This window comes from Sprattus sprattus (genome assembly GCF_963457725.1).
Source record: "Sprattus sprattus genome assembly, chromosome: 1".
In the NCBI taxonomy this organism is placed as follows: Eukaryota; Metazoa; Chordata; class Actinopteri; order Clupeiformes; family Clupeidae; genus Sprattus; species Sprattus sprattus.
Window position 1 is genome coordinate 55,070,361 of NC_137920.1, and position 19,513 is coordinate 55,089,873.

Below are 19,513 nucleotides of genomic sequence, written 5' to 3' on the forward strand. Positions count from 1 at the left end.
ATCCACTGCTGTATTTAAATCAAATCCCTTTCAACCAATTCTCACTGAATATAAAATCAAAGTTAAAAATTAAAACACATTTCAAAAACAAAGACCTAGTCATCCAGAGTCTGTTATAGCTCCAAACATCATGTCCAACAGTCCATAATACATATTTAGAAAAGAAGCTGTATTTACAGCACAACTAATGTATTGGTATTGCCCATGAAAAACAATGCTAAAAGTCAGCCACGCAGACAGACCCTGGTGTAAAAATGTACCCAATTGCAGGTCAGACAAAATTCAGCTCTATTTTTTTTATGATATGATGCACAGTTAAATTATTTTCATGAACATTTCAAGAAATGAACATACTTGAACAACATTGACAATTTGGTTCAAATCAAAGCACTCAAAAAGTATCAAAAGGACCAGCCTACAAAATGAATGTAATATTTAAATGGTGAGTATATCTGATAAACATGACCATTGGATTAGCTGCACAGACCATTCCTTGACCACAGGTGGCAGTCAAACTTTACTCTATTCAACAGCTACAGAACACTTAAAGGGGATATACTGGAAGAGCAGAGATGGTTCCACAGACACTTTCATCATTCTCAAGAGTCAAAGTTCACAAGCATTTCCTTCTGGCATTGATGGAAAACAGAAGGACATAAGTCAAGTTTTTTTTACTGATGTTTCTGTCAATAACAACAATCAAATATCAGGAGACATGCCTATTGAAACCTCAAGAATCAAAAGTGCAGACACAGACTATTATGACAAAACCTTTGAAGTTATTTACTAGGCCATCAGCCACGAGTAGTTTAAAATGAGAACATTTTTGTCATGGAGTTCGTCAAGTAAATTGTGTCTTTCGACATTTTTTTAATACATCACATATAAAAATATATCATTCAACTCAGTTTATAATTGGTAATTCTATGCAAAATATTAATAAATCCTTTAGAACTATAAGATTTACAACTAGCTTCAACAGATTTTTGCAGTGGATAGTGTTTTTAATTACCAGGAGTCATGTCTAAAGTTTTTAAAAAACTGGAAAAAAACAACACCATGAAAAAAAAGAACAAAAGAAAGCTTATATGCTGACATGAAATCATACATTCTCAATTCTTCCACACTTACAAAAATTAAACATATTACAATAACCCCCAAAATGGTAGAGTTTGACGAACAATGATACCGTGACACATTGCTGGACAAATTAATTCTTTTCCATGAGTGATCAAAATGAGGAGCAGGTTTTAGTGCATGAATACTGGTTACATGGTCCTAGATATGGTCATAACGCATTCAGTTGGAACACGCAAAACCAGTCATGTATACAGACTATTTTTTAGAATACTCTCACAATAATTCTGTTGGAAGCTGAAGGTGTTTTGATCAATCACCATTATATATACTTTAATAACATTTACTTGTATTTAGGGTATTGCTAGTACAACTTGTTGCATGTGACTGAAACACTCCATGTGAAGTATAACCAGGCAGAAATATAAGTGTTGTGTTTATTTCCAATTATTTTTTAAAAGCATGTGCAAATGCATGTGAATGTGTTTTCATACACGCCCAACTAAAATCAGCCAAAGAATATCAGCAAAATATTGCAAGCAAAATATAAAAAGGCAAGTTAACATGGACATACAAAAAAACAATGCAGGCATTATGACACAGGCACTGATGATAATGCATCTTAATTTTGCAGGAGATTATGCTTCTTTTTGTTTTTCTTTTAAGTTAATTCAAACAGATTGGCTGTCAGTCATCCGTCTGAATGCATCATCAACACTCTTCAGCAAGGGACAGCCAATTTTGAGCACAGAGGTCATGTTAAAGTATTCTAAAAGTAGTAACATTTTAAAAGGGCACCATAATGTAACGTCAATAAAAGGTTTTACAATAACATTGCTTTTTCAACCTTACCTGTGATCATTTCCTTAAAAATGGATACAGAGATGCAGGTCTCAGAATGAGTTATATACGTGTCTGTGTGTGTGTGTGTGAGCAAGACAGACAGAGCGTGATGGAAATGGAGAGAGAAAGAAGGAGAGGTAAGAGAGAGAGAGAGAGAGAGAGAGAGAAAAGGGAGAGCCATGCTCTGCCACTCAACACACACACAGGGCTGCTTTCCGGTGCTGATGCAGGATGGGCGAGACGTTGGGCGCTCGTTTCTGGGCCCGGCCGCCACGTCTCAGAGGGGTCCGCTCAGCATTCCGACGCCGGTAGGGGTGGTGCAGGGAGCGCTGCATGCCCCGACGGGGCCGCTTCGACATGGGGCCCAAGAGGGTCCGCCCCGGGGTCCGTTCCGCTTCGCCCGACCAGCCAGTCAGGGAAGTGCCCGAGAGGACGGAGACCTCAGGGACCGATCCGGCCAGTGTGTCCGACAGGTCGCAGAGACTGCCCCCCGACAGTCCGTTGGCTCGCTCCAAAGGGGGCGGCGAGTCGCCGCTGGGAAACACCATGACCGGCTCAGGTGTCTGCTAAGAAGAGGAGGGAGAGGAGCGAGTGAATGCTCAGGTGTCTGCTAAGGAGACGAGGGAGAGGAGAGAGTGAATGCTCAGGTGTATGCTTAGGAGTCGAGGGAGAGGAGAGAGTGAAAGCTCAAGTGTCTGCTAAGGAGACGAGGGAGTGAATGCTCCAGCAAATCATACTACTAAACATCAGCCACAGAAATAGGGCTTCAAATATTAGCCGGAACGTTCCTTTCTCAGCTTAAATGATGTGTTAGATGTCAATTACAATAAACTGTACAATTTACTGGTGGCCTTGGCTAACCAGAGTCTTTACACCTAAAGCCTGAAAGTGGTTGACATGTGTGAAACACCAGAAGCATTAGGCTTACAATGACATTCGCTATTCAATGCAAATGATGCATCACCTCTATAGGCTCTGATAATTACTGCACAAACTAACTCTGATGATGTGACTGATACCTGAAGAACAACCTAACACATCACAATAAAATCAAAGTGCACCTTATCACATCACTTCGAATCAAAGCATCTGCCGATGCTAGTCTTTACCTTTTACCTGTCTATCTACAAACAGGCGCATAGAAGAATGGGACAAAATTTCTAAACAAAAATGTGTTATGTCTGCTGCACTAAACTGTAGCTGACATATTCAAAATTATGGAAAATGGTAAACTAGGTCAAGATCAAAGTGCCTTTTCACAAAAACAAAAACAAATTTTACATGAAGGGATTAAACAGCCACGTGCTTGGCCCACACTCTTCCCAGCCTACCAGAGATATCTCTAGGAAGACTAAAAAAAAACAAGCTGTGCTGCTTCAACCCAAGGCTTAAGACAGTAGATGAATCACCCACTATGTCTGGCAAGATAGAGAGAGAGAGAGAGAGAGAGAGAGAGAGAGAGAGAGAGAGAGAGAGAGAGAGAGAGAGAGAGAGAGAGAGAGAGAGAGATAGAGATAGAGAGAACGCCAGTGATGGGTGTAACAGGAGAACTTGTATGACTTCATCGTCAAACAGTTATGGTAAGTCAGCAGTATTTGTAATTGTTTACAATTAATCCTTGGTTAATGAGGGATATTTCACCATTTACAACCATTTATTAAAAATATGTATTTCTTTATTTACAGTTACGTGCCAACTTACGCGCATCAAATGTGATCAAGCATGACTGCTTAAGCCTGGTTGTGTTTCTTGTAAGGATAGGTCAGGTCACATAGCAGGGAAAGCACTGACTCAGGGGCGGGGCTTCAGTGATGTCACTACCTGTGGCTTATTGCTTAAAAGAAACACCTGTCCTCACCTTCAGGGCTCACAATTAGTTAAAGCCTTCTGAAGGAGCAGATTTATGTTTCCCGTGTGAACCAGGCGAACTTGGAACACCATCTTTTGTTTGGATTATCACCACCAACAACCAACTGAAAACTGAGAGCAAATTCTCCTGAGGGCATGTTTTGTAATTTCAGGTATAAGCCAGAGCAACGTGACGTCTTCAGAGGTTCTTTTGGCAACCACACTCCTTTTGGTGGAATTTAAAGTGGTAAAAGTAACGAATGGGAGATACAGGCGCTCACTTTGTCTTGCACGATAAAAAAATCTAATTAAAAAAAAAACCACATATGTGTTTATGCTTGGTATCGGCGTAAAGGGAGAGCCAATAAAGAGATTTAGTAAAGGCTTTTTGGAGAGAAGATACACCCTTCTCCCCTCCATGTCTGACAAAATTGCTGATAAGTACAGATAGTTCTCCTGAAACAGGTGAACGCCAGCGCCACATGCAAGAGCCTATGAGTGAAAGCTCTCACTTAATAAAAAAGTTGGCCATTATACAGCAGAACTACAGAGACTTTGGGATGTTGGATGATTCTGGGAGGCCAGACGTTTTGGCTGCAGGGTAGGCCCTGGCCTCTGTGAAATCCCTATGGAGGCTCCTGAGAAGAAGGGCATGGAGAGGGAAGTTGCTTTTTTTTCTGGTGCAGTGATGACTCACCAGCTGAGTGTTCCTGTGTTGCCTAAAGGCAAAGCTGTATCTGGTTCTGTGGTTGAGCTGCTGCAAACTGCAGAAGATAATCCCTCTGTGGCTCTCACAGACATAGTCATTTGGCAGTTTGAGTCAAAGACAGAGCAGTTGGGCATTGAGATATTTGAGAGGTGCCCTGTACTACAGAGTCTGTAGATTTTGAACAGGAGTCTCTCTGGGTTCTTCCTATTGACATTCCAGAGGTGTCTAGCTTCAGCAGAAGTCAACGGGGACAGCCAGGAGTGTACACCACACTTTTGGTTTGATTGCTGCCGTCACTTCCGGGGTACGTAATGCCATTTTGAGAAAGCCTGCCTTCTGGTTGTCGGGCCGTTGGTGGAGCCTGGTAGAAGAGGTGCCAGGTTCCAGGCAAAGTATTTAGGTGGTTTGGTCAAAACTAGACTGGAGAGGTTTGGGCTCAACTTCTAAGCCCTTCAGGCCTCTGGCTGACTGGATTATTAACCTGGATTTGTGTCCCGGTGGCAGAATCATAAACAGATAATCACCGGTGCTTTAGGTGGAGTTGTGTGTTGGACCCATGCGACCAGGACACGCTCTGAAAGGTCAGCAGAAACAGATTTGTGTGTCCTTATCTCGCCTCTCTAGGTTTCGACTAGCTTTGCATGTTGAGTAGTTTGGGGGTCTGTTGTAGGTTTGGGCTGTTGTCTCAGTGTAGAATTTGGACAAGCGGATGTCAAAGGAATTGATTTTGTATATAGAAAAGAGCATTTTAAAAAAAAATTGTAAGAGTATACTAAATTGTAAGAGTATACTAAAAAAGTATAATGGTGGTATAAAATATTTGGTAGCAGGAAAAGCACTGACTTAGTGGCAGGTCTTCAGTGATGTCACTTCCTGTGGCTAAATGGTTAAAAGAGACACCTGTCCTCACCTTCAGGGCTCACAATTAGTTAAGGCCTTCGGAGCAGATTTATGTTTCCCGTGAAAAGCCAAACAAAAGATGGTGTTCCAAGTTTGCCTGGTTATCACCACCAACAACTAACTGCAAGCTGAGCACCACCAGCCCCGGGTAGTGGGAGCCATAGGTATTAGTGTTGCACCGATGCCATTTTTTGGCTCCGATACCGATACCGATACCTGGCTGTGCAGTATCGGCCGATACCGATACCATACCGATACCACTCTGTTTGAAATTTGAAAAATATATATATATTTTTTTTTAATTTATTTATTTATTTATTTTTATCAATGGTTTGGTCCCATGTATAATACTAGTGTAACAGTAAGAAAGTCAAATTACATTTCTTGACAGTTTCAGCACTTCAGACATAACTGAGGACTAGTCCTCTATAATTGATGGTTTACCTTACTGAGCAGCACAGTGGCTTTTCTGATTTTGAACACAATAGAGTTAAAGTTTGGTCAGTTCTTTTTTTTTTTCTTTCCCTGTATTGTTTCTTTGTGTGTTTGTTTTGTTTGTGGACCAAACCATTGATAAAAAAAAAAAAAAAAAAAAAAATTAAAAAAAAAAAAAAAAGTATCTGCACTATTTGTTGGTACTCGCCGATACCGATACCACCATTTTAGTGCTGTATCGGGGCCCTATCCGATACTGGTATCGGTATCGGTGCAACACTAATAGGTATGTGACCTCTCTCTAGGCTTCCGCCGAGCTGACACACACAAACACACACACACACACACACACACACACACACACACACACACACACACACACACACACACACACACACACACACACACACACACACACACACACACACACACACACACACGGTAGGTCTTACATCCAAATGTTTACATCACGTAGGGCCAGTATGTAGGTAAGTCGTCAGGCTTGTTCGTGCTTGGTTTAGTTTAAATTCCCAACTAGGGTCTCAGCACATAGAAAACGTACTCTAGACCAGGGTTTCTCAACCCATGGGCCGCGGCCCTATCATTGGGCCGTAAAAATGTTTCAGATTTTTTTCTGTTTAAAAGGCAAAATGACGGAACAATCGACAAATCTAAAGTTGTATGTAGCATTTGTCAAGCTGAATTTAGTCACTGAAGCAACTCGTCTTTAAGTTATCACCTTAATGCAGGGGTTTTCAACCGGGGGTCCGCGGCCGTATTGCAGGGGGTCCGCGATTTAAAAAAATAAAATAAAAAAATAAATAAAATCATTTGTTTTGATATTTCAACACATTTCCAGATTACTCTTGAAAATGTTTGAAAATATAAAAATATGTCTAAAATAATATAAAGGTGATTCACGCTGACAGAATGTAACCTTGCACCTATCCAGTCTATGGTAGCCTGTGCTTTGCTGATGTTAATGCATTCACAGGATACAGGGAAACAAAGTCAACAAAGTCAACATTACTGTCAACTGAAGCTATGAAGCCGACGAAACTATTGCAGCATATGGAGACGCATTACGTTTTCTTGAATGCCAAGCTTATTGAGTACATGCAACAGATGTTGCGTGATTTTCATGACTTAAGTTCTGGATAAGTTACCAGACCAAATTTCCAGAGCTTGCTGCAAAACAATGAGGTGTATTTTGCAAACTTTCAAACTACCTGTGTGAAAGCATTTTTTTTTGCGTACTTGAAGAATAAGTACAGGGCAAGAGAATGATATGAGACTGTCGCTGTCTACCATTTCGGCACGAATAGACAGGCTGTGTGGACTTCACCATGCCCAGATATTACACTGACAGGTCTCCTCTCTCCCCACACATGCACGAATGAACGCACACACGCACGCGCGCAGGCACATCAGTGGGCCGCGGATTACTTTCTAGTCAGAATGGTGGTCCCTGGGACAAAACCAGTTGAAAACCCTTGCCGTAATGCAAAGCACCCGACAGAAAGCAACCCCAGGTTAGATGGTCGCCAACCCACACTATTCTAACGATTTACCGTCCAGTGGCAACATTGTGTTTCAAATATAACTTGCTTGACGGCGAGAGACCACGAAAAATATACCATTAAACAACAGTGTCTAAAATACACGCTGTCTGAGGTGATTACTGGTAAATGTATAGGATTCGACGGACGTCAGTAACGTTGCATTAGTGTTGTTTTTGTGCATTTTCATTGGAGTGGATATGCTTTTCTGTGGACAGCTACCAACTCAAACGACTGCCCAGGAATGATTGGTGCTATTTATGTTGATAATAGATTGCAGCCACAGATTTAACTCATTATTTAAATTATTCTAATCATTATATTGACCTATTTGAACCTATTTGTTTGCATGTCTGAAGCATCACTTATTTTAAATAGGCCTAGCTGAGTGGTCTTGTTTGGATGTTCCATCACTTGTTTTGAGTACATGCTATCTTTTGGGTCCTGACTTGCTTGTTGTGCACAAATAGGCCTAGGCCTACTGCAATTCAGTTCTCTGTGTGTATTTATGTTGTTTTCGGGTGCACAACACAATTTTGATGCAATATCTAGAGTTAGATTTTCTTTTCTTTCTTTCTAGGCTTCCACCTGTGGCAGGTGCTGCTGTTGCTTTTTCTCACACATAACAATCACTTATTAATTATAATTAATGGATTATAGATTCAATTAGCCTAATGGAATATACAGCCGCGGAAAAAATTAAGAGACCACTTCAAAATTATCAGTTTCTCTGGTTTTACTATTTATTGGTATGTGTTAAAGTAAAATGTACATTTTTGTTTTATTCTATAACCTACTGGCAACATTCCTACCAAATTTCAAATAAAAATATTGTCATTTAGATCATTTATTTGCAGAAAAATGACAATTGGTCAAAATAGCAAAAAAGATGCAGTGTCTTCAGATCTCGAATAATGCAAAGAAAACAAGCTCATATTCATTTTTAAACTACACAATACTAATGCTTTAACTTAGGAAGAGTTCAGAAATCAATATTTGGTGGAATAACCTTGATTTAAAATTACAACTTTCATGTGTCTTGGCATGCTCTCCACCAGTCTTTCACATTGCCGTTGGGTGACTTTATGCTACTCCTGGCGCAAGAATTCAAGCAGCTCGGCTTCTTTTCATGGCTTGTGACCATCCATCTTCCTCTTGATCACATTTCAGAGTTTTTTTTATGGGATTCAGGTCTCGAAATTGGGCTGGCCATGACAGGGTCCTGATCTGGTGGTACTCCATCCACACCTTTACTGGCCTGGCTGTGTGGCATGGAGCATTGCCCTGCTGGAAAAAACATTTCTCAGAGTTGGGGAACATTGTCAGAGCTAAAGGAAGCAAGTTTTTCTTCCGGGACAACGTTGTACTTTGCCTGGCTGAGGTTTGTAAAAGACCATAAGGATTGAAAAAAGCGGACTGGAGGGTCTTCTAGTTTGTCTTCTCTGATGAGTCCAATTTTCAGCTTTGCCAAACACATGGTCGTCTGATGGTTAGACGGAGACCTGGAGAGGCCTACAAGCCAGAGAGTCTTGCACCTACTGTGAAATCAGACTCATCAGAGAAGACGAACTTAGAAGAACCTCCAGTCTGCTTTTTCAATCCTTATGGTCTTTTACAAACCTCAGCCAGGCAAAGTACAACGTTGTCCCGGAAGAAAAACTTGCTTCCTTTTGCTCTGACAATGTTCCCCAACTCTGAGAAGTGTTTTTTCCAGCAGGGCAATGCTCCATGCCACACAGCCAGGCCAGTAAAGGTGTGGATGGAGTACCACCAGATCAGGACCCTGTCATGGCCAGCCCAATTTCGAGACCTGAATCCCATAAAAAACCTCTGAAATGTGATCAAGAGGAAGATGGATGGTCACAAGCCATGAAAAGAAGCCGAGCTGCTTGAATTCTTGCGCCAGGAGTAGCATAAAGTCACCCAACGGCAATGTGAAAGACTGGTGGAGAGCATGCCAAGACACATGAAAGTTGTGATTTTAAATCAAGGTTATTCCACCAAATATTGATTTCTGAACTCTTCCTAAGTGTAAGCATTAGTATTGTGTAGTTTAAAAATGAATATGAGCTTGTTTTCTTTGCATTATTCGAGATCTGAAGACACTGCATCATTTTTGCTATTTTGACCAATTGTCATTTTTCTGCAAATAAATGATCTAAATGACAATATTTTTATTTGAAATTTGGTAGGAATGTTGCCAGTAGGTTATAGAATAAAACTAAAATGTACATTTTACTTTAACACATACCAATAAATAGTAAAACCAGAGAAACTGATAATTTTGAAGTGGTCTCTTAATTTTTTCCGCGGCTGTAGATTCGCTAAAATAAGCAGGGTGTCTGTTGGGCCCCGACCTGTTACAAATACAAAAAGTTGGGCCTCGGAGTCAAAAAGGTTGGGAACCCCTGCTCTAGACAACGTAGCTTTGACACTGCTGAACCTTCTCAGTTTTCCATGTTGTACCATTCTGATCCCAATCATGCACGTCAGCGCTAAAATCACTTTCAGCCTGTCAGAAACAACTGACAGGCTGTTACGGTGTTGTGGGCCTAGCAGAGGTATTTTCCCTGTGTCTGTTGTTTTCCCGTTTCGGCAAGGTGGTGTGGGCATGGTCTCGGACCTTGTGTGATTGCTGGGCGGGACTTCTCCCACAACCTGTTTCGGCTTACCCTGGTTTACGGCCACATCGAGCTTACAGAGACTTTAACCTGAAGACCTTTACGCGTGTTACGCGCTTTTTCATTTGCTCGCTCTTAGTTGTTTATTGGTGGCTGTTTGTGTTTATGTCTGCACCTTTTTTAGTTTAGCAGTAGTTAGTGCAGGCAAGGTAGTTCCCTCGGAAGACTCACCTTCTTTTTCATTTGACCGCGAGAGAGGTAAGCTGCTGCGACTATTTAGTTATTTGGAAGGCTTTTTGGTTGTCATATAGTTTTCCTCTCTTCTTCATTTGACGGCAACCACCATTGGGCCTCATTCTCGATAATTTTCTGAAATTCTTCTGAAATGTTTTTAACACGACTTCGTAAAAACTACGTAAGGGAAACACTTCCGCCGCATTCCTGCACGCTTGAAAATGCGTTCATAAGCAGCCGAAGTCTTCTCAGCTTCCTTCCTCCTTAGTTTCTTAAATTGATGCGTGTTCTCGTGAAAGTGGATTTGCATACATGCTAGGGATGCAAATTATCGATTAATTCATTAATCATTAGTTGATAATCTTATCGATCGACTTTCGATTAATTGATAAGCTGCGTTTTTCACCTGAGTTTCAGTGCTTCAATAGGGCCTTTAAAAATAGGCCCTATTATTATTATATTACATTACATTATGATAATTCTATTCTATTCTATTATACATTCCTCAAGTAATTATGCATTAGGAAAAGAAAGCAGAAAAGTTTTTTTTATGGTATAACAAAATCTATTCATTAATTTAAAAAAAAAGAAATAAATTATGGACTGGCTCAGTTCTTGCATTTGAAACAGACATAAAACAAAAAAGAATAGAAGAAATTAAATAGAGCCAAACAGAATATTATTGAGCCTATAGATTATGAAGAAACTGCATCTAGGCTATTACAAGCTAAATAGCCAACACAACTCTCTGAAGTTTAACTCGCGCTCACGGTAGTGAGGGATAGAGTAGTTACATTCTTAATGACAAGCCATCAGGCAAAGGTAAGCTAGCCCGCTAACGAGCTAGGTATCTAATCATTAAGCCTGAGTGAGCTAGTCCGCTATCAAGCTAAATAGCCAACTCAACTCTTACTTACTTACTTACTTACTTACTTACTAACTCTCATGAGCCAAACTCGCGGGCACACGTTAGCTCGGGAGTAGACAGAGATATTCACATTCATAGCAAGGTGAGCTAGCCCGCTAACGAGCTAGGTAGCTAACTCTATGAAGTCTCAGTGAGCTAGCCCGCTAACGAGCTATTAGCTAACCTGAGTTTTAAGACTATAAGCCATAACTCGCGGCAGTAAGCAAGAGAAGGTATAATACAGTGTAGCTGTGATTTTAGGTTGACCAGGTGAACTGGTGGTGCCATGCAGGACAGCAGCATGCACGGTGTTCAAATGATAACTGAGTGAGCTAGTGGAACTATTGTATTTCAATACCGCATTACACAGAGAACATTTGTTTTCAACCGGTCTCTCGCGCTAGCGCCCTCTAGCGATTAATCGTGATTAATACATTTTGATCGAGCAACCTCTTAATCGACAATTAATCTAAAGTCGATTAATCATTTGCATCCCTAATACATGCACGCCCCGCCAGCTCCTTATTAGGGCATGCAACCGTAGAAACGTGTGCTGTCGGAAACTCCCGAATCCCCATGAAAGCACCTGTAAGGCGAGTCATGTCTAAGCGGAAAGCGAGCAAAAAACGCAGATTTAACTGAACCGGTGCAGACATGGAGGTACTGCAGGACGTTATGTGTCCATTCTATTCCACTTTGGCTATTTTAACACGATTGGGCTTAGTGTTTATTTATTTATTCACTTACATTTGCAGTGTTCGTGTACATTTACATTCACATTCAGTCATTTAGCAGACGACTTTGTCCAAAGCGACGTACAAGGAAGAGAACAGTCAAGCTCAAGCAATAGAGACCTAGGGTAACAAAAAATACTTCTTTACATAAGAAATAGAAAAACGAGGTAGAAAATAAAAAAGAAGTGCAGGAATGCAACTGCTGTAAGTGCAAGTGAAGCACTAATCGAAGTGTAAGTTGGGAAGGGAGGTGCTCTCTGAAGAGTTGGGTCTTCAAAAGCTTCTTTAAAAGGTAGAGAGGGACGCCCCTGCTCTGGTAGTGCTAGCTAGTTAGTTAGTTCATTCCACCAACGTGGATCTACAAATGAGAATAGTCTGGATTAGCATCCTGGTGTAGTCCTTTTATTTATTTAATGACATCACGATGCCTCGTAGAATCATGACTATAAATGTGAAACGTTATTGTTAATGATACAAATATTCTCGTATTTATTATTATTATAATTATTTTAATCCGAGGATGGTTGTAGAGTTAATGTGAACGCAATCACCAACGGTTTCTCACTCTCATTTGAGGAAACGCATTGAGGAATCGCATTTGAGAAGACTACATCAAAGTTACGACTGCTATTTCGCGTTCTGAAAGTCTTCTGAAGTTCAGAAGAAATCCCAGATGGGAAAACTATCGAGAATGGCAAATGTTTTCCTAAATCCACCGAAGTAGAGTTCAGAAGAAACTCCTTCTTAAATTCTTCTCAAATGCGTTCGAGAATTAGGCCCATTTTGTTTATAATATTAAACAAGTATATTTACCCGCAACTGAGAGTCTGGCATTTTATGTTATGGGACCTTTGGTGCTTCGGGTCTGTCGTAACACAGGCTGAAAACAACAAAGCAAAGCAAGTTCACAGGACAACTGGACGATTACGCCACTGTGAAACTGACCAGAGCGCTTCGAGCTTACAAACCTTGATTAGAGGCGTGTCGGCACGGGAGTCGCCCGGCGGGTCGTACTGGGGACCCTCGGCCAGGTTGAGGATGACCTCGTCACGGTGCATGGGCAGCTGAGACTTGCCCGGCTCGGGCAGAGCGATGACAATGACACTGGTGTTGTCTGCGCGCAGCATGCGCTGGCGCCAGCGCAGAAGAGCGTGGCACCCTAACCTCCGGGCACAGGACATGCCAAAAGGAGCCTGTGAGGGGAGGTCAGAAGTGTCAAAGGGTTTCGGTGGAAATGGTGCACACACTGCATGCACTGAATACATATTTATATAAATGGGAAAAAGCTATATGCCTAGCTCAAACATGTAAGAACTTTTCTGTGCTCAGTTCAGTTGCTGTTGTATCAGTTACCAAACAGTGGTTACGAAAGGGTATTTGAAGCAAAAGCAGAAAATGGAGACTATACATTAGTGAATAAATGTACAAATCCATTATGGATTGGGCAAAGTGTACTGGAGTTCTCCAATCAAATCTTAGAAGCTAATCAGTCATCTTGAACAGCACCCTTGGAGGGCCACCTGCATAGTTAGTACTCACCGCGGCCTCGTCGTGGCTCTGTAGCACGGTGACGGCTTCCTGCGGAGGCACCATGTTCCACAGGCCATCGCTGCCCACGATGATGTAGCGGTGCCGCCTGAGGTCGAGCGTAACTACACTGGTGTCTGGCTCTGGACTCACCACAAACTCTCCGCTGTAGAAGTCATAACTCCACAGATCGCCTGCACATAGGTTGGCCATTTAGCAGATCAGTGATGTGCAACATCAAAGAAAGACACTGACATTCATAGCAACAACATATAGCATATAAATTAATGTGAATATTAGTGGAAGCTTTAAAACTATTCCTATATGACAAATATCTTATTTAAACTTCAATTTCAAAACAGTGATAATTCTTCATTTCAGTTTCTTCAAGAATAATTTGTCATTTGTGGATGTGTAAAAGTCACAAACCATAAAAGAACTAGACGTAACGCAAAGCCTTACAAAATATGACCGCCTAACTGTTCAGTAGGTTTTGGCACAGAATGAGTCATGGTTGTCAGTGTGTTTGTGTGTTTTCATGTGTGTTAATTGGTTTGTGTTTCATTTTTATGTATTAAAGGAATTATTTGTGATAGATTTTGATGATTTGATTATGTAATGTTTTGTGTACTACTTTTTTGTGGATTGTTTTGGTATATTTTTCTTTTGCAATGTAGTTTGTTAAAACAGGTCAAGCAAAGAGGTGTGGAAACAAAGTGAAGTTTCCAACCACCAACAGGTGGCGCTATAGGTGATATCAGTCAGGCATATGTACGCGTTCCGGCTGGATCCAGCGTCCACCCTAAGACATTTTCTCTTGATCAAATAATGTACGCAAGAGTTATAAGAGACTTTGGGCCTGATTTACTAACAGGATTGCGCCCATTTCTGGCGTAAAATAGCGGTCGTAAACATAAAACGGTATTTACTAAGGGGCCGCAGCGCATATTAACGCCTGTGGGTGTGAACAGGGGAGGTAACTTGGACGTGGGTGGTAACGTAGGCGTGAGGCGCAATTTACATGGGTGGAGACAAGGTAAGTGCGCCTAATGATGTCATGCGTGGTATTTACTAAACTGCCTGTGGAGCGCACGTCTCCAATTTGCAGGATAATTCTCCGCCTCATAAAAGCACGTCTTAACCAGGAAGCGCAATTTCATTGAGTCTGAAAACGTTGATATGGCTGCAGTGATAAGAGAAAGGCGAAGAAAGAAGACAGAGACAGCGCACAGAAATAATTTTTTCAACTCGCATAACACATTTTCAGTTAAATGAACCACAAATCATTAGACGGTACAGGTTAACCAGCCACGCAATACTTCAATTACTAAACCAGATCAGAGATGACATCTAACCCTCCAACGGAGATCACATTCCATTCAATCAGTTGGTAAACATTGCAAATATTGGCACCGGATCATTTCAAACAGTTATAGTATCAGCAGTTGATATATCTCAGCCTTCACAAATATTCACACAGGTACTCGAAGCATTGCTATGGCGCACTGGTCAATACATTTCCCCACTGCCACAGCTGAAATTATAGACATCAAACAAGACTTTTTTTGAAATCGCAAACTTTCCGAATGTAATATGAACCATTGATTGCACCCACGTCCATATATATTGTAGTGAACCCATGTCCCTTGTAGAAATTATTAATCTCGCCATGTACACATCTATATTGTTATAATAGACAGTTTATGCATTAATGCCACCAATAGCATATTATTTATAATCGTGTTCTTTTAAACATCTTGCTGTAGGTGATGGCGGGCAGAACAACATTATAGCAGCGCACACATTGAATCAGGTTCAGTGATTGAGCGAACGTGAACCAATATATCAATCTCCACTTGCTGTAGCTTCATTTTCTCTTCCTAAATAAATACCACGGAAAATGCGGAAAAACACCGTGCGTTAATGTGCGAACGCAGTTTAAGCAGCGGTCGCAATGTTAGTAAATCAGGCCCTATATAGGGCGGAGTAAACACAGATTGCCCAGCGCGATCTGGTTTGATAAATACCAACTAAAATGCGCTAAAACACCGTGCGTTAATTTGCGAACGCAGATTAAGAAGCGCTCGCATATTAGTAAATCAGGCCCTTTGTGTTTTGTGGCAAGCACTGACAAGCACTTTGACATACATGCGATTGAGTTATAAGACACTTTGTGGTTTCTGGCAAGCACTAACAAGTTGGCAAAGTTTAAGGGTCTGCCACGCCCACACCTTCCGACTAATGAGAAAATCCAATATCACTTTCAGTCGCCCATGGCTGAAGAGTAGCCGGACCACATTTCAAGGTGTTACCATTAAATCTGTCGGAGGAGTTTGATCAGATGCGAGGTGTGCAAACGCCGTCAAAACGCATCTTCCACTCAAAATGGCCGACTTCCTGTGGACCCGCCACCATGGCGTCGAGAGACTTTTTGGTGCGTCCAAGCATGATGAAGACGTGTACCGAATTCCGTCGAGCTACGCCAAAATAACCCCAATGCGCAGGGGTTTTTGTAATGTTCTAGGGGGCGCTACAGAGCCATTTTGCTCCATCCATGGACACAAACTCTACCGAAGATGGACGGTTACAGGCTTGATGTCCCTGGCAAATTTGGTAATTTTTCGAGCACTTTGATATATATGCGATTAAAACACCTAATTTTTGCTTTTTAATTTTTAACTAGGTGGCGCTATACATGTAAAGACTGGTTATGGTATGGGTTGACATGGCCCCTTAACACAAACATACAAGAACAATTTGGCCCTCCAAGGCCCTACGGTTCTCGGGATATTCGAAGAAAACTGTGTCGCGCCACCTACAGGCCAGTTTGTGTATAATCATATAAATCGATTTATTGCATGCCCCCCCATGCAATCAGAAGGTGTCATAATGATCCCACACCTCCGATTTCGTGCAGTTCTGACCTTGTCAACTTACAATTAACATTTTTTACAACACTCCATTTTTGCTTTTTCATTTGTAACTAGGTGGCGCTATACATGAAATAAGTGGTAGTGGAATGGTTGACGTGGCCTCTTAAGACCAATATACAAAAAAAATGTGGTCCTCCTAAGCCTTAGGTTTTGGACTTATTCACAGAAAACTGAATTGCCCCACCCTCTTTAAAAGGGGTCCAGTCCGACGGGGGTGCAACGGATCAAAGCGAAAATCGATGGTTCAACGCTAATCTAGTGGCGTTACATGCCCACCAAATTACGTGCACGCCGGTATTTCAGTGTCCCGGGAATCGTTGACAGAAATCGGCAAACAGAAAGAAAAAAAAGACAATTCCACTTTGAGCACAGAGCAGTTCTCCAGACGGACATTCCAACTCACCAAGAGCTCGAGCCACAGCAAGGAAGGGGATCTGGTCTATGACCGTGCTCCTTCGCACAGGACCATTATGAGTCAGTCTTGGCCTTTTCCATACCACACGGTTCACCCCTGACTTCTTCACCACACTAAGAAAGGAAATCCAATGCATATGTTAGGATCCTACAGACACACTACTTGGCTACTCCAAGTAAAATCGGAAAATCGGGCCCAGGTTAAAAGAATACTAGCTTCCCTTTAAGACTCTTGGGAAAACCAAGAAAAATAACAGAAAAGGAAATATCCATCACAGAATAATAATCTGGTGATGCCATTACATAATGAGTAAGAAATGACTAAATAAATGAATGAATGAATAAAACAAAGGTATTGGTCACGACCACACATTTTGCGCTGAGGAAGACAGACACTCAGACATTAGCCTACTACTTCAAATACAATGACTCTTCATCAACTTGTGCTGAAAGATTCATACGTTAAATCTTGACTGTACTAAAAGTATGGGCAGGTAACATCACCCAGTACATCACACATTCTTATATGGCATCATCAGATCTTAACAGGTTCATGATGACCTGCCATCGCTAAAACTGAGAGCCATACATCAGACCCTAGTCATCCTACGTTACTTTAATGAGTGAGTCTGTATTGCCATAATTATTCTCACCTGCCACCAAGGCCTTCGATTCGTTGCCTCTCTTTGGGGAGCTCTGGCTTGTGGTCTTGTGTGACTTCCACAGGTTTGATGACCTTGTCCGACGGATCCTCCCTGACCCCAAGCACCACAGATGAGTCTCCAACATGCGCCACATACATGCGGTCTCCACGGATCACTACAACACTGGCTGTTGTGCCTGAGGTGCTTGGAAGACCAGTAATGGTCTTAGGCCATTCAGCTGATGCACATTCGTAGGTTGGGAGGGGTTTAAGACAATGGGAAAAGATATGAATACCCAAGATCTACAAGCAATTGTACCTACTCACTTAATTTGTAACAACATGCAACTGTAACAACTGATCTCTCTTTACTCGAGGGAATGTTATGTTTTACATTGCATTAAGGCACACGCATGATTGATGCATATGTTTAATTATGTGCGGATATACTGAATTCTGTTAGAATACATCATTAAACACAATAAACATATTACACACAAATTAAGTTACTCATCAGTTTCGTTAGTGTTGCCCGGGAAGTTTGAAAACCCCTGAGAACATGCTACCTACACAAAAAAAGGACACTAGCCGTGTAAACGGGCGTGTCTTTAGTGACATTTGCATATTGCTAAGCATAACACAGTAAAATGCAATAAGCCTCAATAGTCACTCTCCTAGAGAGTATGCTATGTATACAGTAAGCAAGCTACATTAAATCAGCTAGCTACATAACCCTGGGCTAGTATTATCAAAGAGCCAGTATTATCAGTAGCCTATGACATGCGCAGCGCTTTGAGCATGCTCGGTTTCTGCTAAGATCACTTGTTTTCCCTCCAACTCGCAACTTCCAATTTTGAAATGAGAATTCTGACTAAGATTGCATCACAACAACGATGATCATAATTTACAACAGACAACCTACAGTCATACTGTTCATCTTTATCCAGCTGGCAACGAGAAGTCAAAAGTACTTAGCTAGACTGCTAAATTTTACAGTTTACCGTTGCAATGAGCTGCGGCATTAGCTTGTTATTTACAGTAGCATGACGCTAACCGTTTACCAACTAAGATCATGCTCAGGCTTATTTTCTAAAGTTTCACTGGCTAAAGTGGACACACTGAATAGCTCACAATAGTTAGATAGCAACTTACGGAGCTTTTTCCACATTGCATGGTGACAGGCTATGAAACCCTTTCGAATAGCCACACATACATCCCTGTAGTCTTTGGACCAAAATCCCCGTTGCTTCTTTATAAAGTCCCATAGATGATCTCGAGCAAAATGTGCTGCCTCCCGACCTCCATGACCGTCGAAGACGGCAAAAAACGCCACAGACCGTCGCGACTCCGATGCAGGTTCTACCTTTGATTGTGATAAACTTACTGTCGTTTCCTCTGCAGAGTTAATGTCTAACGTTATACTGGCCTTCTCTCCTTGTTCCTCTGTTGTTAAATTTTGTGTCCACATAACATTGACGGGTGAAGTTGCGGTTTCGGACAGAGAGTCTGCAGCATGAGTAGAGGGCTGCTCAGCAAGCTGATCTTCAGGGTGGTAGTCTGCTTTAGAGTCCCCATGTCCAACCGAGCCAAGCTCGTCCTCGCTCGGCTCGTACTCTAACACAACCTCGGTAACATCCTCCATGTATTTTCTTCCTCCTTGCTCGGAGAAAACACTTACTCGCAACGATAAATCGTTATGCATTGCCATAGAATTAACGGATCCAATAAATTAATGTCTGATTGATTAAATACAATGATCGTATCCGACTTGGCCGGGATTTCAGCTGCAAAAACATTGATATTTCAGAGCCCGTCTTTTGTTTATTTCTACTCTCGCAGTTGTAACATAGATATCTTGTAACTGGAATCTTCTGCTCGAAGTGTCCTGCTGGAAGTGTACTGCCCCTAGTGGTTGGCTTGGTTCTCAGCCACATCAGGGCGTCCACGACAGAACTGTTCATCAGTAACAAGCGAGAATAGACATTGCTTACCTGGAGGGGTATTCCAAGTGGGTGGTTCGATGACAAACCTGTGTAAGTTAAAGAGTGTGTTGTACACCACCTTGTACTTCACCACCTTTGCTTGGAGAATGAAGCCATATATGACTCTTTTATATAGGTTCACCAGTT

General features: G+C 41.6%; 1 protein-coding gene across 2 annotated transcripts; it reads right to left on the bottom strand.

The window, feature by feature from the left end:
• Nucleotides 1-1,836: 1,836 nt before the first annotated feature.
• On the bottom strand, nt 1,837-19,154 carry ppm1db (protein phosphatase, Mg2+/Mn2+ dependent, 1Db). Of its 2 annotated transcripts, none has more exons than XM_080833771.1 (6): nt 18,537-19,154; nt 17,395-17,623; nt 16,731-16,855; nt 13,407-13,588; nt 12,836-13,060; nt 1,837-2,483 (listed from the first exon to the last, which is right to left on the bottom strand). In XM_080833771.1, exons 1-6 carry the CDS (start codon nt 19,090-19,092, stop codon nt 2,112-2,114), a joined length of 1,689 nt encoding a protein of 562 aa, XP_080689897.1. In that variant the 5' UTR covers nt 19,093-19,154; the 3' UTR covers nt 1,837-2,111. The 2 variants fall into 2 exon arrangements, with proteins under 2 accessions (XP_080689897.1, XP_080689896.1); XM_080833770.1 differs by having other exon boundaries at nt 1,837-2,486.
• Between the last annotated feature and the right edge of the window lie 359 nt (nt 19,155-19,513).